This window comes from Chanos chanos, chromosome 14, assembly GCF_902362185.1.
Source record: "Chanos chanos chromosome 14, fChaCha1.1, whole genome shotgun sequence".
Lineage (NCBI taxonomy): Eukaryota > Metazoa > Chordata > Actinopteri > Gonorynchiformes > Chanidae > Chanos > Chanos chanos.
Window position 1 is genome coordinate 18,549,750 of NC_044508.1, and position 13,537 is coordinate 18,563,286.

A 13,537-nucleotide genomic window follows, 5' to 3' on the forward strand; every position below is an offset into this window, starting at 1 on the left:
CTATTCCAGTAGAAATTAAACAGTTTATTTTCCGGTTGCAGGGCTGTCAGTAATGCAGTTTATTTATAGGCGACATGAAGCAATCTAACTGTTTAGCAAATCATGCTGTCTCACCATTAAATTTGCTAACTGTGCTCTAAGGTTAACGAGTAAGTTAGCAACATTGACCCGCTACAGATGGTGAGTGAGCTGATGTGTGTTATAAACATTGATTGTTAATAGGTCGTTAACTGGTTGTTTAGTTTTTCGCTGTAGCAGATCAGTGGGTTTTCGTCAGTCGGTCAGTAAGCTTCTGAAATCATGCTAGCCCCAAAACTTGGTCTGTTGTCTTACAACATAGTTATCCAAAACTGATACCGGTCTCACCATTTTTAAACTCAGCGACATTCATTGGTAGTTACCGGACAGTCAGTTCATACGGCAGTTGTTTAATATTTGCACAAAAATCAGTGGAACAATCAGGTGACCCGTGTTTGTTGATTTGTTTGTCTTGTGAGTTGGGAAGCTCATATTGACGTGCCAAGTTTGATATTTTGAGGTTTAAACAATATCCTACCAGAGATCTGTAGATAACGATCATAATTCTTGAGTGTTGACCGTGTAAGGAGTACTACATCATATTACAGATAAATCACAGATTAATTATGTCATATTTAGCATTCAGTAATTTGATAAAGTTTACGTCTAAGCGAGGGCTGAGTATCTTTATTCAGTGTGGGACATGCAGCTGAAATATTGTACTTTCCCCTGCAAACATGACAGGACTTTGTGTTTGCACTGCCCGTGAAACCGTTTACAGTTGATGGTTTGAAGAATGAAGACAGAAGCTTTCAAGTAACATTAATTTCACCATAAGGTACGGCTAATTTCTGTTGTTGTCTACTAGTGCATGCCATGGTTTTTGAATGTGCCTGTTTAAATTATTTTCGTTATGTTTATATTGTTGTGTACGTCTGTTGGCATGTTTATATTCACCCCCCGCGAGTTTCTTTTTGTTTACATCGTAAAGTTTTCTTGAATGATCGTGTGGTCTTCATGTTGGCAATTTTGTCATGTGATCGACTGTGTTTTTTTTTTCCTCCATCCATATCCTCATTTGTTAAAACATGCTTTGCATCAAAATGTTTTGCTTTCTTAACTTCAGTGATATGTGTGAATATTACTTTACTATCTAAAGGGAGATATCAGCAGAATTGATGCCATTCATTCTTTTTGCCTCCCTAAGTAGATGGAGGCTCTCAATTAGCTTTGCTTTTAACAGTCCTCACAGCCACCTGCTTAAAGTATGTAATTAATGGCTAATTAAGTTTAAAATCAATACTTTGGCCAACAGGAAGAAAAAAAGGAGGCACAGATGGAACATCTAGTAATTCCTCAACATAGATCATATATTTTAATTGAAGAGTGCATCTGTATGTACAAAGTGTTTAAAAACAAACAAGATAATAACATAGTTGCTTTTGATTTAAACATTTAAAGATCCCAAAACATTTCATACATGTCTGCATTGTCTGTGGTTCTAAATGGCTGAAATGAGTGTAACACCTGCGAGTGTATAGGGCTTTCGTGAGCTTTAGTAATAATAAGAGGAAGAAAAACAGTGTTATTGATTGGGTTGTCTGAAGGGATAGTTTTATTGAAAAACCTATTTTGACAGAGCATATATTAAAAGCTAATGGGCCTATTGACTTGAAAATAATAAAAATGAAATTTTATTTGCATTATTATCCCATTTTTAAGGTTGTCAGTTAGGGTTTTAAAGCAGCAGGTTATTTCTTTCCCCTGACATATGTAACCAGCTGTGGTGCCATCTGTCACTTAAGTCTGTGTGATTAGTTATCAGAACCGTACTCAGAGGTTGTTGTGCTTTTGCTTTTCATTTGCTTTATGAGAGGAAAGAGAATAAGACAAGTCGTTTGCTTTGGCGTTAGGTGCTAGATGTTTTGGCTGTGCGTCGAGGAAAATAATCCACCTCTCCCGGGGTGAAACATTCCTGTCATTATACTAGTCCCTCACATGTGGTAGGATATCTGTTCCAGAGAATTAACTTTATAATGCACATGTCATCAGTGGGTTATTCTCACACGCTTTGTTCCTAGTATCTGATAAAGATAAAAATCTAACATTCAAACAACATTGCTTAACTAATTTATTTTATCAAACAACACTGCTCATTTAAAAATGCACTCCACCCATGTCTTTATGCGTGTGTGTTACGCAAAATAAATTAAAGTGTTTGTTTATTCTCAACTTGTTGTATGGTGATGAGTGATTTCCAGTGAACTAACCGCAGGGCTTCCTTATTTCCTCAGAACACAAAAGGAGAACTGTGTTTTCAGTTTTGTGAGCTCGTGAGGACTCTAGACCATGCCTCCCAGGCCTTCCTCTGGAGAACTATGGGGCATCCATTTGATGCCCCCCAGGATTCTGGTGGACTGTCTTTTGCCCAATGGCATGATCCTAACCCTGGAGTGCCTCCGTGAGGCCACTCTCATTACAATTAAACACGAACTCTTCAAGGAGGCGAGGAAATACCCTCTTCACCACCTGCTGCAGGAGGAGACCTCCTACATCTTTGTCAGTGTTACGCAGGAGGCTGAGCGGGAGGAGTTTTACGACGAGACCAGGAGACTATGTGACCTCAGGCTCTTTCAGCCCTTTCTGAAAGTCATTGAGCCTGTAGGCAACAGAGAGGAGAAAATCCTTAACAGAGAGATTGGTACGACTGCAGCTTCTGACGGGTTTGCTTTTTGGGAGAGAGGTTGAGGGAAAAGTCTTTATCACAGAAGTCAACCAGTTCACAGATGAATGCTTGTGTGATTGATACATTGTGTTGTACAGGTCATGAAAAGAAGAATAGCGAGTAGTTTTTGTAATGGTAAATGATTTGTCGGGCCGTTTAAGTTCTTCAGAGAGAATCATAAACATGCTCACTCCATCTGATGCTAGTGTTTAACTATGTTGGCTAATTTAATCTTAGCCCATTTGTCTAACAGATCAGTAGGCTAGCTGTCAAATACTGAAATAGACTCATTTTTCTCCTTCCTCTCTCTCTCTCTCTCTCTCTGTGTGTGTGCGCCCTGGACTTTCTAGGCTTTGCCATTGGCATGCCTGTGTGCGAGTTTGACCTAGTGAAGGATCCTGAAGTTCAGGACTTCAGGAGGAATATTCTGAATGTGTGTAAAGACTCGGTTGAACTCCGGGACGCTAACGGCCCCCACAGTCGAGCTTTATACGTTTACCCTCCCAACGTAGAGTCCTCACCAGAGCTTCCAAAGCACATCTATGCCAAACTAGACAAAGGTAAGACAGCCAAAGCACGTCTATGCCAAACTAGACCAAGGTAAGACAGCCAGCCAAGCTGCAAACAAGCTATGTCGTTTGGTGGTCCCTTCTGTCCGTGTGGACTTCGGATAACTATGGAATTGGTGTTCTGTTCTGTGTATTTCTTGGATTTGTGGTATTGGTTGTGTACTTGTGAAGCATATGACGTGCCTCTGGCGTTAGAGCACAAGATTGAAACCCCCACAAGCCTAATACATTCTGTTCCTCTAACCATGTTTTCACAGGCTACTCATCACTTAAGTTTTTTTTTTTTTTTCCCCCCCAGTGTCCCATTAATGTCCAAACAAAGGCAGTGCAGTCGGTTCACATAGACTCAGCGGCCACCTCCACCGTTTCATGACTGTGCCAGTCTCGCTGAGACGCAGGGTTTTATGACTGTGCCAGTCTCGCTGAGACGCAGGCTGAATTCTCACCGTCTCATAGACTGGGCTTTCTTAGGAAGACAGGGACAGCCTCTTCAGGCCAGGCAGTGGGCATATTGGAGTAACAGTGACCAGAGGTCGTCACTGAATGTAAAGTAGGGAGAAAAGCCCGAACAAATCTGATTGGTCATCTGTTTTCCTTAGCGCCAGTGAAAAGCACAACATCAAGATGTGCTCAGAACTGCAGAGGATTACTAGATACTTGAATGGCAGATGGAGTGTGGAAGGAGACACTGCTGACATGCTGTTCTGAACTTTTGGTGCTGTTTTCATAGGTCAAATCATTGTGGTCATATGGGTGATAGTTTCGCCTAACAACGACAAGCAGAAGTACACGCTGAAGATCAACCACGACTGCGTACCAGAGCAGGTGATCGCAGAGGCGATCCGGAAGAAGACGAGAAGCATGCTCCTGTCGGCAGAACAGCTGAAGATGTGTGTGCAGGAGTACCAGGGCAAATACATCCTCAAAGTTTGTGGCTGTGATGAGTACCTGCTGGAGAAATACCCCATCAGTCAGTATAAGGTACACCTCTACTGAATGGCCTTACCAACACACTGCCACTCACACTCAAAATAGACAACTGCCTCTGATTCCAGTGAATCAATGTCTCCATTGGGAGAGTGAGTAATTTTAGTCCCTGCCAAGTGTTTGTGATTCTCTTCACAGTCTGCTGATTTTAGTTATTGTGTCAAACACTGTTTATCCCTGTCTGAGCTGGGATAAAGAGACTAAACACGTTTCCATCTGCCTGTGGAGCCTTCCATTGGCATGTTTCTTCAGACCAAACAAGTAAAAGTGGCCTTGTTACGGCTATAAATAACACAGCGCCCACTTTAGATCAATTTTACAGTTCAGAAGACTCTCATTATGCGTGTGTGTGTGTGTGTATAAGATATTAAATAATCTCTTGTTGGCCTTTCAGTATGTGAGGAGCTGCATCATGCTGGGACGGATGCCCAACCTCATGTTGATGTCCAAGGACAGCCTTTACTCTCAACTGCCCATGGACAACTTCACCATGCCCTCCTACGCCCGCCGCATTTCCACAGCCACGCCCTACATGAACGGAGAGGCGTCTGCCAAATCTCTCTGGACCATCAACGGCACGCTGAGGATACGGGTCCTCTGTGCCACATACGTCAATGTGAACATCAGGGACATTGACAAGGTTTCTGCCCATTATCACTGTGTTTTGTGTTTGAATCTTCTTTCCCTTCTTTTATTGGGATCCTGGGTTGAGTAAGCGGGGAAAGTCTGGTAATAGTTTTGTCTAAGATTAAAATTTGTTGTCTTGATGATCATAACTGAAGGTGTTCTAGACCAGATGGAAATGTGAAAATGTGTTGAGGACATTTGTTTTGATTAGTTTCTTGAAGGGATCCATACCTGTTGGCTGTTTGGTGAGTGACTCTCTGCCTCTCTCTTTTCTGCTGATGTAGATCTATGTGCGGACAGGAATCTACCATGGAGGAGAGCAGTTGTGTGACAACGTTAATACCCAGCGTGTTCCGTGTTCCAACCCCAGGTACTGCACTCAGTTCATACAGAACCTCCCTCGTGTGCAGATTGGCTTCAGCATCTGCAATGTTGCACGTCAGCAGGCGCCTCTGAGTGTTTTTGGTTTTGGATCTTGCTTTGTTTGAAACACCAGAAAGAACTGTTTTCCCATATTAAGTTTTATTAGGCATAAGTCGGATTTGACTTGGAAATGTCGGTTCTTGATTTGGAGCGGTGCATCGTTGCTGTCAGATGCTCTTCCATTTAAATAAAACTCACCCAGAGGCCTAGAGGCAGATTACGCGGGCAAACATTTCTCACTTGGTTTTCAACTCTGATCATTTCCTGGAGCTGTCACACATAAGAACTGGAGTTCTCCAGCGATCTGTCGGGTCCTCTGCCTTTGTGAGAAAACTCGTTCCTGTTTTTTTTTTTTTATATCTTGCCTGAACCCAAACCTCGGAGAGATCAGTTATATTGCCGCCAGATCTGACAGAGGGCGGACGTGCTCAGGATGAAGGCTATACTTCTATTTTCCGTTTTTTTTTTTTTTTTTAAGTGTTCCTTTTGGCTCACAGGTCCAGTGATGACTGACTGTCTTTCCTTTTTTTTCTTCCGTTTTCAGATGGAACGAGTGGCTGACCTATGACATGTACATTCCTGACATCCCCAGGGCGGCTCGCCTCTGTCTGTCCATCTGCTCTGTGAAAGGAAGGAAGGGAGCCAAAGAGGTGCCCCCCCCCCCCCCCCCCCCCTCCTCAAATTTAAATATACATGTGATCAGTGTCCACTGATACAGGCCCCAGTTTTGTCATGTCACAGCACCACTCTGGGCTCTCTCAAAGCCCGCAGTAAAAGGCGCTGAACACAGCTTTAATGTGTTAAAGTGTGATTTCTGTTTGCCCTAGTCTGTTCTAATTTTGGTCTGCTGGTAATCGAGACTGCACTTCAGTAGCAGTCTGTGAGAGTAAGGACACAGTAAAGCATGAAATGAATTAAACATTGGTTGTTCTTTACTGTGCCCTGATCACAGCGAGATCCAGCGGTAAGACAATCTTTAGTCATTATCCTGAATTGCCCGCCTCGGCTGCAGGGTTCTCCCTGTCTCCGTGTGGCTGTTAACTGAACTCGTTTACTGATCTGTGGAGTGAGCTGATAAGGGGGAAAAAAACAGGTCTCAGATTTAAATTGATGAATGAAACTGATCTCCTGGTTTGGCTGCCCCTGTAGGAACACTGTCCTCTGGCCTGGGGTAACGTTAACCTGTTTGACTACACACACACCCTAGTGTCTGGAAAGATGGCGCTGAATCTCTGGCCCGTGCCCCACGGCCTTGAAGACCTGCTCAACCCTATTGGGGTCACGGGGTCCAACCCCAATAAGGTTCATATCCGCCGCTGCCCGACTAAATCCGCTCACTCTCCCAAAAGCTGCTTACTTTTGTAACATGAAAAGTTCTGTCAACAGTGTATAAAAACTTCTTTTCATTTGTGAGACGTATTTGTGAATGATCTTTTATAAATAAACGTAAATAGATTTAAGATATTTCTGTAGATAAAGCTCAGGTGTACTGTAGTGTAAACAGCAGTGTTTAAGCAATGCATTATTAATGAGAACAAAACAATTTACTCTAGGCATAAAGTCTCTCTAAGGATGTCTCTCTAAGTGTGTCATTTCATTGCTGTGTCGTGTGTGTGTGTGTTTGTCAGGAAACTCCATGTCTGGAGCTAGAATTTGACTACTTCAGCTGTCCTGTAAAATTCCCTGACATGGCTACAATAGAGGATCATGCTAATTGGATCATATCCAGAGAGATGGGATACAATTACTGCCAGTCTGGACAGGTGAGTGTGGGTGCAGGAGTATACACACACACGCACGCACATTACTTAATTATAACGACATGCTTCCCACGGCTATTTATGTCCCTTGTATCCTAAGGTGATTAAAATGGAAGTAATGCTCCCCGAATGGGGAGATATTTTAAGACCTGTAATCCGAATGATGTATGCCTCTACGCTATGAAATAATGCATTTCTGACATGATACCTTTCTACAGACTGTGTTTTCTCGACTGTCTGCACTTATTGAAAGCATAATGCTGATTGGTTGGTTCACATCAGGGTAGTTGGTCACAGTCTTAATATGAGACAAAAAATCTTTTTGTCAGTCTGCTGCTTGAACTTCTCTGCACACGTGTTGTTTAAAGGGTATGCATGAGGTGTGCGCTGAGAATTCCACTGGTAGTCATGGTTACCTACAAGCTACACTGGTCATGAGTGTTTAGGGAAGAGGGGAGCAGGCTCTAGTGGAGAGTGGCAGTGTGAGGCTGAGGTGTGGCGTGTGATTGGTCCACAGAGCAGCAGGCTGGCACGTGATCATGCCATGACGGAGAGTGACATAGAGCAGCTGCGTCAGGTGGGCACCAGAGACCCTCTGTCTGAGATCACTGAGCAGGAGAAGGACTTCCTGTGGAGACACAGGTACTCTGACAACCCCACTCTCTTACTCTAGAGCCACATTCACCCCTGTGGTAGGGCATCTCTCAAAGGGCTGTAGCTAGATGCCACCCTGTGGTATATATCTCATTGCCAGCATGTAAAGCACAGTCTCAAGCCTGCGTAACACGGTCATTTCAAAGCTATTTTTTTTCTTCTTTCTTTTCATTTTCTGTCTCTTAGACATTATTGTGTAAATATACCTGAAATCCTGCCGAAGATTCTGTTAGCTGTGAAGTGGAACTCCAGAGATGAAGTAGCACAGGTGACACTCACATACTCCTGGGCCCTTGTAGTGTAATTAAGACATAATAATTAATGATTTTAATGAATAAAAATGTCAGTGTGATTGCTGATATTCTGGGGTTTTTTTTGCAGTTATTTATACGAAACTGCTTTATGCTGCCAGTATCTGTAGGTTGTGAAATCATACCTGTTTGGATTGTCACAGATGATTGTGTCTGTATTGCCCGTAGATGTATTGCCTCCTTAAAGACTGGCCAGCGATAAAACCGGAACAGGCCATGGAGTTACTGGACTGTAACTATCCGGACCCCATGATCCGGGACTTCGCAGTACGGTGCCTTGAAAAGTATCTGACAGACGATAAACTCTCTCAGTATCTCATTCAGCTGGTCCAGGTAACACTTTGCTTCATCTCTGGCTCTATTGGAAACTATATCAAAGAGTATATAACATACAAATATAAACAAAGAATGTAAAAAAATAATAAACAGACACCAGGAGGTTATACATGGTTGTGTGAAAGCATAATTGTTTTCATTTTTTTTTTTTTTTTTTTTACCTGCACTTTCCTTAGGTCCTGAAGTATGAGCAGTATCTTGATAACCCATTGGTCAGATTTCTGCTGAAGAAAGCCTTGACCAATCAGAGAATAGGACACTTCTTTTTTTGGCACTTGAAGTGAGTAACTCAAACAGAATATTATCTGATGTGTGTGTGTGTGTGTGTGTGTGTGAGAGAGAGAGAGAGAGAATTGAGGCTGGTGGCTTGTTTTGCTTTATGCAGTCACTATAATGTAATCTGAGCTGGATTCCAGTCACGTAAACGGATGTTTACATTTTGGATAAATTGCCATGTTTGCAACTGTGGGTAAACATTGCTTATCTTTGGACTTTAAAGTTGTCAGACATGTTGTAAAATTTAGTGTGGTTTTATTGCTTATGGGAAATTTGTGTGTGTGTGTGTTTGAATGCAGTAAAACAAGAGAGTGTGAGAGATGCGTGTGTTTTTCCTCTTCCTTCAATGATACTTTTGTTAGCGACTTTCTCAGTGGCACAAGCACTTCACATTTTACAAAATGTAGATTACAAACACGGCGCATAACTGGATTAGTTAGGCTCTGGACAGTTTTCCCTCTCTCTTCTCACACAGCTGTTTTTCTCACTCTGTCTCACTTAAACACTCGCTGTGTGTTTAAAGGTCCGAAATGCATAACAAGACAGTGAGCCAGCGCTTCGGCCTGTTGCTGGAGTCGTACTGCCGCGCGTGTGGGATGTACCTGAAGCACCTGAGTCGGCAGGTGGAGGCCATGGAGAAACTCATTAACCTGACTGACATTCTCAAACAGGAGAAGAAGGATGAGACTCAGAAGGTCAGGCTTTTACTCCTGTCACTAACACACAGACAGTGGCACAGGATGTGCTCTGAATGTATATGCATTTCCACTGCACATCACTGTGTACAAGAGTGTATTTGACAGAGGTTATGACCAGAGCTTAAGTGAAATTAAATTGCATTATGTTGTTGTCATATCAGGTCATAGTGGTCCGGTTATTCGGCCCTTTGGGTAGATCAAGAGTTTTTTCTCTTTTTTTTTTTCATGCCTTATTTGCCGAATGTTCAGACGGCTTGTATTGCATTGGATGTGAAGTTGAGCTGAGTGGAGGCCTTCACATTGTGATGTTGTAATAGGTGCAAATGAAGTTTCTGGTGGAGCAGATGAGGAGGCCAGACTACATGGACGCCCTTCAGAGCTTCACCTCCCCTCTCAACCCTGCCCACCAGCTAGGCAACCTACGGTCTGTCATCCAAACTGGAAGCATGAACTCAAACTGTGCCTGTCTCAAACTGGCTGTTATGGGGTTTTTTTTGTTTGTTTTTGTTGTTGTTGTCGTTAGTGATTGTTGCCTTGTTGTGTGCGACAGACTTGAAGACTGCAGGATCATGTCGTCAGCCAAGAGACCCCTGTGGCTGAACTGGGAAAACCCTGACATCATGTCAGAGCTCCTGTTTCAGAACAATGAAATCATCTTCAAAAATGGGGACGGTCAGTACATGCTGTGTTCTCTCCGGTTTCGCTGTGAGTCCATTTCATTCCACAGAAAAAGGACTGAGTAACATAGCTCTCTGGTTTTGTTTTTTGTTTTTTTTTTGGTAGACTTGCGGCAAGACATGTTAACCCTCCAGATCATTAGGATAATGGAGAACATTTGGCAGAACCAGGGTCTGGATCTCAGGTATTCCCTCAACCAAATACTAAAATAATTCTCAGTGTATACACACCAGGCAAAACCCAAAAGAGTCATTTTCCCCTCCTCTTTCCCATCTGCCCTGTGTGTGCTAGAATGCTTCCCTACGGCTGCCTCTCCATCGGCGACTGTGTGGGTTTAATTGAAGTTGTACGGAGCTCCCACACAATCATGCAGATCCAGTGTAAAGGTGGCCTGAAGGGGGCGCTGCAGTTCAACAGCTCCACACTGCACCAGTGGCTAAAGGACAAAAACAAGGGCGAGATGTCAGTTCATTTTTGCATTTGTTCCACTGATATAATATCTTAAAATTGCTATAGTCTTTCACAGGTGCGTTGACCTCTCTTGCGTGCTGTATATGTGTTGTAGGTATGATAACGCTATTGACTTGTTTACGCGGTCCTGTGCTGGCTATTGTGTGGCTACCTTCATTCTGGGGATTGGTGACAGACACAACAGCAATATCATGGTGAAGGATGATGGGCAGGTAGGCTGCTGTTAGCAGTGACTGCTGTCATTTCTGAAATGTGTGGAGTGAAGTCTGCTCCAGTTATCCTGAATGCTTTTATTTTCTTTTCTGAAGCTGTTTCACATAGACTTTGGTCATTTTCTGGATCACAAGAAGAAGAAATTCGGTTACAAGCGTGAGCGAGTGCCGTTCGTTTTAACCCAAGACTTCTTAATCGTGATTACCAAAGGAAGCCAGGAATGCACGAAAACAAGAGAGTTTGAGAGGTACGTGTGTGTGTGTGTGTGTGTGTGTGTGTGTGTGTGTCTGTGTGTGTGTGTGTGTGTGTGGGCGTGAGAGAGACTCTTTGTGTTTGTTGGTGTGTGTGCTTAAGGAAGACAATGTCTCTTGTGTGTTAGACACTAATGTTAAGTTATTTGCTGGCGCCTCCAGTCCATAGCAATGGGAGACTGCGTGTAATGACAATGGGCTCTTTTATATGTGAGAACAGTGCCTTTGTAGCCCTCTCCTCTGAGCAGCCCTCTCCCCATTCCAACAACTGTCTGACAACACAGCGCCTGCCAAGGTTCCTGCCTCTCCCCCAGACTTCCGCTTTCCAACAAATCCACGCTTTAATTGCCACAGAGAGAAGACAAAAATAAACCTGGTTGTCAGAGGAAATAGCTATCTGAAAGGGCCTAATTTGTTCCCTGCCAGCATGCTAAAAAAGAAGAAGAACAGAAGGAAACACTGAATATAAAGTCACTTTCCCTTTGATACAGGACAATGGTCATCTCAAGTGTGTCTGGGCTTTCTGCTGAAATATTTATGTGACCGGCGCTACTCGCTGTCAAAATATTTTCCTCTGGCTTCGGCTGAGGGACACAAACCTATTGTGATAGCTTGATACACTCTGCTAGAGGTTATGTAGGGAAATGAAGGCAGTTTCAGGCTGTAGGTGAGTGTACCTTACTGTCTTAAAACACTGTGGCTAAAACAAGCCCTCCGACATGGTTAAGGACCTGGGCTTTTTTGAAACTGTAACAGGGTGTTGGTTTCCCAAACGGTGTAGACTCGGGTGATTCACGGAGACCAGCTTGCCCAAGAGATAATCGGGGCAGGAATTGGGTCAGCGCCGCGCAGAGTGTGAGCTTGCTGTCTCGTCACTATTAGCCGCAATTAATCCCCTGTGCCCGCTTCTGCCCCCTGCAGGTTCCAGGAGATGTGCTATAAGGCTTACCTGGCCATCCGACAACACGCCAACCTGTTCATCAACCTGTTCTCCATGATGCTGGGCTCTGGAATGCCCGAGCTGCAGTCCTTCGATGACATCGCCTACATCCGCAAGACCCTGGCTCTGGACAAGACGGAGCAGGAAGCCTTGGAGTACTTCATGAAGCAGATGAATGACGCTCACCATGGCGGCTGGACCACCAAGATGGACTGGATCTTCCACACCATCCGACACCACGCTCAGAACTGAGCCGGAACACCCGCTGCCCTGACCGGTGGGCTAGGGGGCAGAAAAAGGACTCCTGCCACGGACAAGCTGCCCTCCGTCTGCCAAACGGGAGTTTGGCGCCCTAACCTCATGAACAAAAAGGAAAACAAACAAAAAAAAAAACAACAACAAAAAAAACAAAACAAAAGAAAATGGGATGACACCCCAAAGGACCTTTGCAGCACTAAACAATCCAGAGAGATATTATTATTATTATTATTGTTGTTATTATTATTATTATTATTATTGGTATTATTATTGTTGTTATAGTTATTTTTCATTTTTTAAACAAGCCACATCCTTATGGAAGAACCCTAACTCGCCTTCGTCTGAAAATGCTCGTTTAGTTTTTACGCGTTTGTTTCGTCTCTGCGAATCTTTTTTTTGTTTTTCATTAGTATTATTCTTCTTCCCCCTTTTTGTGTTTGCTGCTCTTTTCCCAGAGTCACCTGGGCAGTTTTGTTGTTGTTGTTGGTTGTTTGTTTGTTTGTTTGTTATTTTTCCACTTCGAATTGACGCAACAACGCGGATCTCTTTAGGAGCTTTGGGGCTGTTCAAGTCTTCCTCTAACTTTAAATGCCTTCAAATATGCATGGACCTTACAAACTCCCAAGCAAAACAGGGTATGAATTTTGCTGTTGAGGTCTGCAACCTATCCGTCACTGTTTTTTGCTTTAGGAAAGTCAACCAAGCTCCAGAGACAGAATGAGTGTTGGTCTGTGAGGCTGTAGGCCGGCGTGCATGTCAGCTCCTGTGATTTTAATGTTCAGACCAAGCTCCTAGATGCCCCATCGTTTGGTTTGGGTTCTTCTTTTCTTACCTAGACTGTTTCACACAGGCACGTTAGGAAGCAAACACGATGATGGAAAACCCCAGATAAGGATGCGAAACTAGTTTGAGACTTTCATTTATCAATGTCTTTGCTATAGAGAAAGACACAGCACTAATAACTTGGCTCTGACTTTTTCTAACACACTACCCAGCAGATGAGAGATCCCTCCCCCAGAAATTACAAACATCTGGTTCAAAATCACTAAGTCTTTGCTTGCTGAAGACAACAGCACGGTACACTAATCCAGAATCATCATTAGATCACCGCAACTAAAGACACACTTTCCTGACATTCTCAATATACAATACATCACCGAACTTAACCTCCTTTATTGGCTATTGAGGATGTCACTTACATCGCCATTACACTCACCCGTTTAGTTCAGTACGTTTTTCTAATGAAAAGTAGCTATCAGTCATAAACGTGCGAGCAGATAACATTTGCTTTGTAGAGATCTAAAGCCTTAATCTTAAGTTGACGCACAGAGTGTGAGCGCTT

The 13,537-nt window shown here is 43.3% G+C and overlaps 1 protein-coding gene across 1 annotated transcript; it reads left to right on the forward strand.

Annotated features, from left to right (window-relative positions):
- The first annotated feature begins 813 nt into the window (after window positions 1-813).
- On the forward strand, window positions 814-12,313 carry pik3ca (phosphatidylinositol-4,5-bisphosphate 3-kinase, catalytic subunit alpha). The gene is made up of 21 exons (XM_030791264.1): window positions 814-856; window positions 2,313-2,719; window positions 3,094-3,303; window positions 4,043-4,293; window positions 4,694-4,939; window positions 5,211-5,296; window positions 5,894-5,999; window positions 6,499-6,651; window positions 6,978-7,112; window positions 7,627-7,751; window positions 7,950-8,031; window positions 8,243-8,407; window positions 8,587-8,690; window positions 9,210-9,381; window positions 9,702-9,808; window positions 9,935-10,056; window positions 10,168-10,246; window positions 10,354-10,524; window positions 10,628-10,745; window positions 10,842-10,993; window positions 11,919-12,313. The coding sequence occupies exons 2-21, from the start codon at window positions 2,368-2,370 to the stop codon at window positions 12,187-12,189; spliced, it is 3,207 nt and encodes a 1,068-aa protein (XP_030647124.1). The 5' UTR covers window positions 814-856; window positions 2,313-2,367; the 3' UTR covers window positions 12,190-12,313.
- Window positions 12,314-13,537: the final 1,224 nt, after the last annotated feature.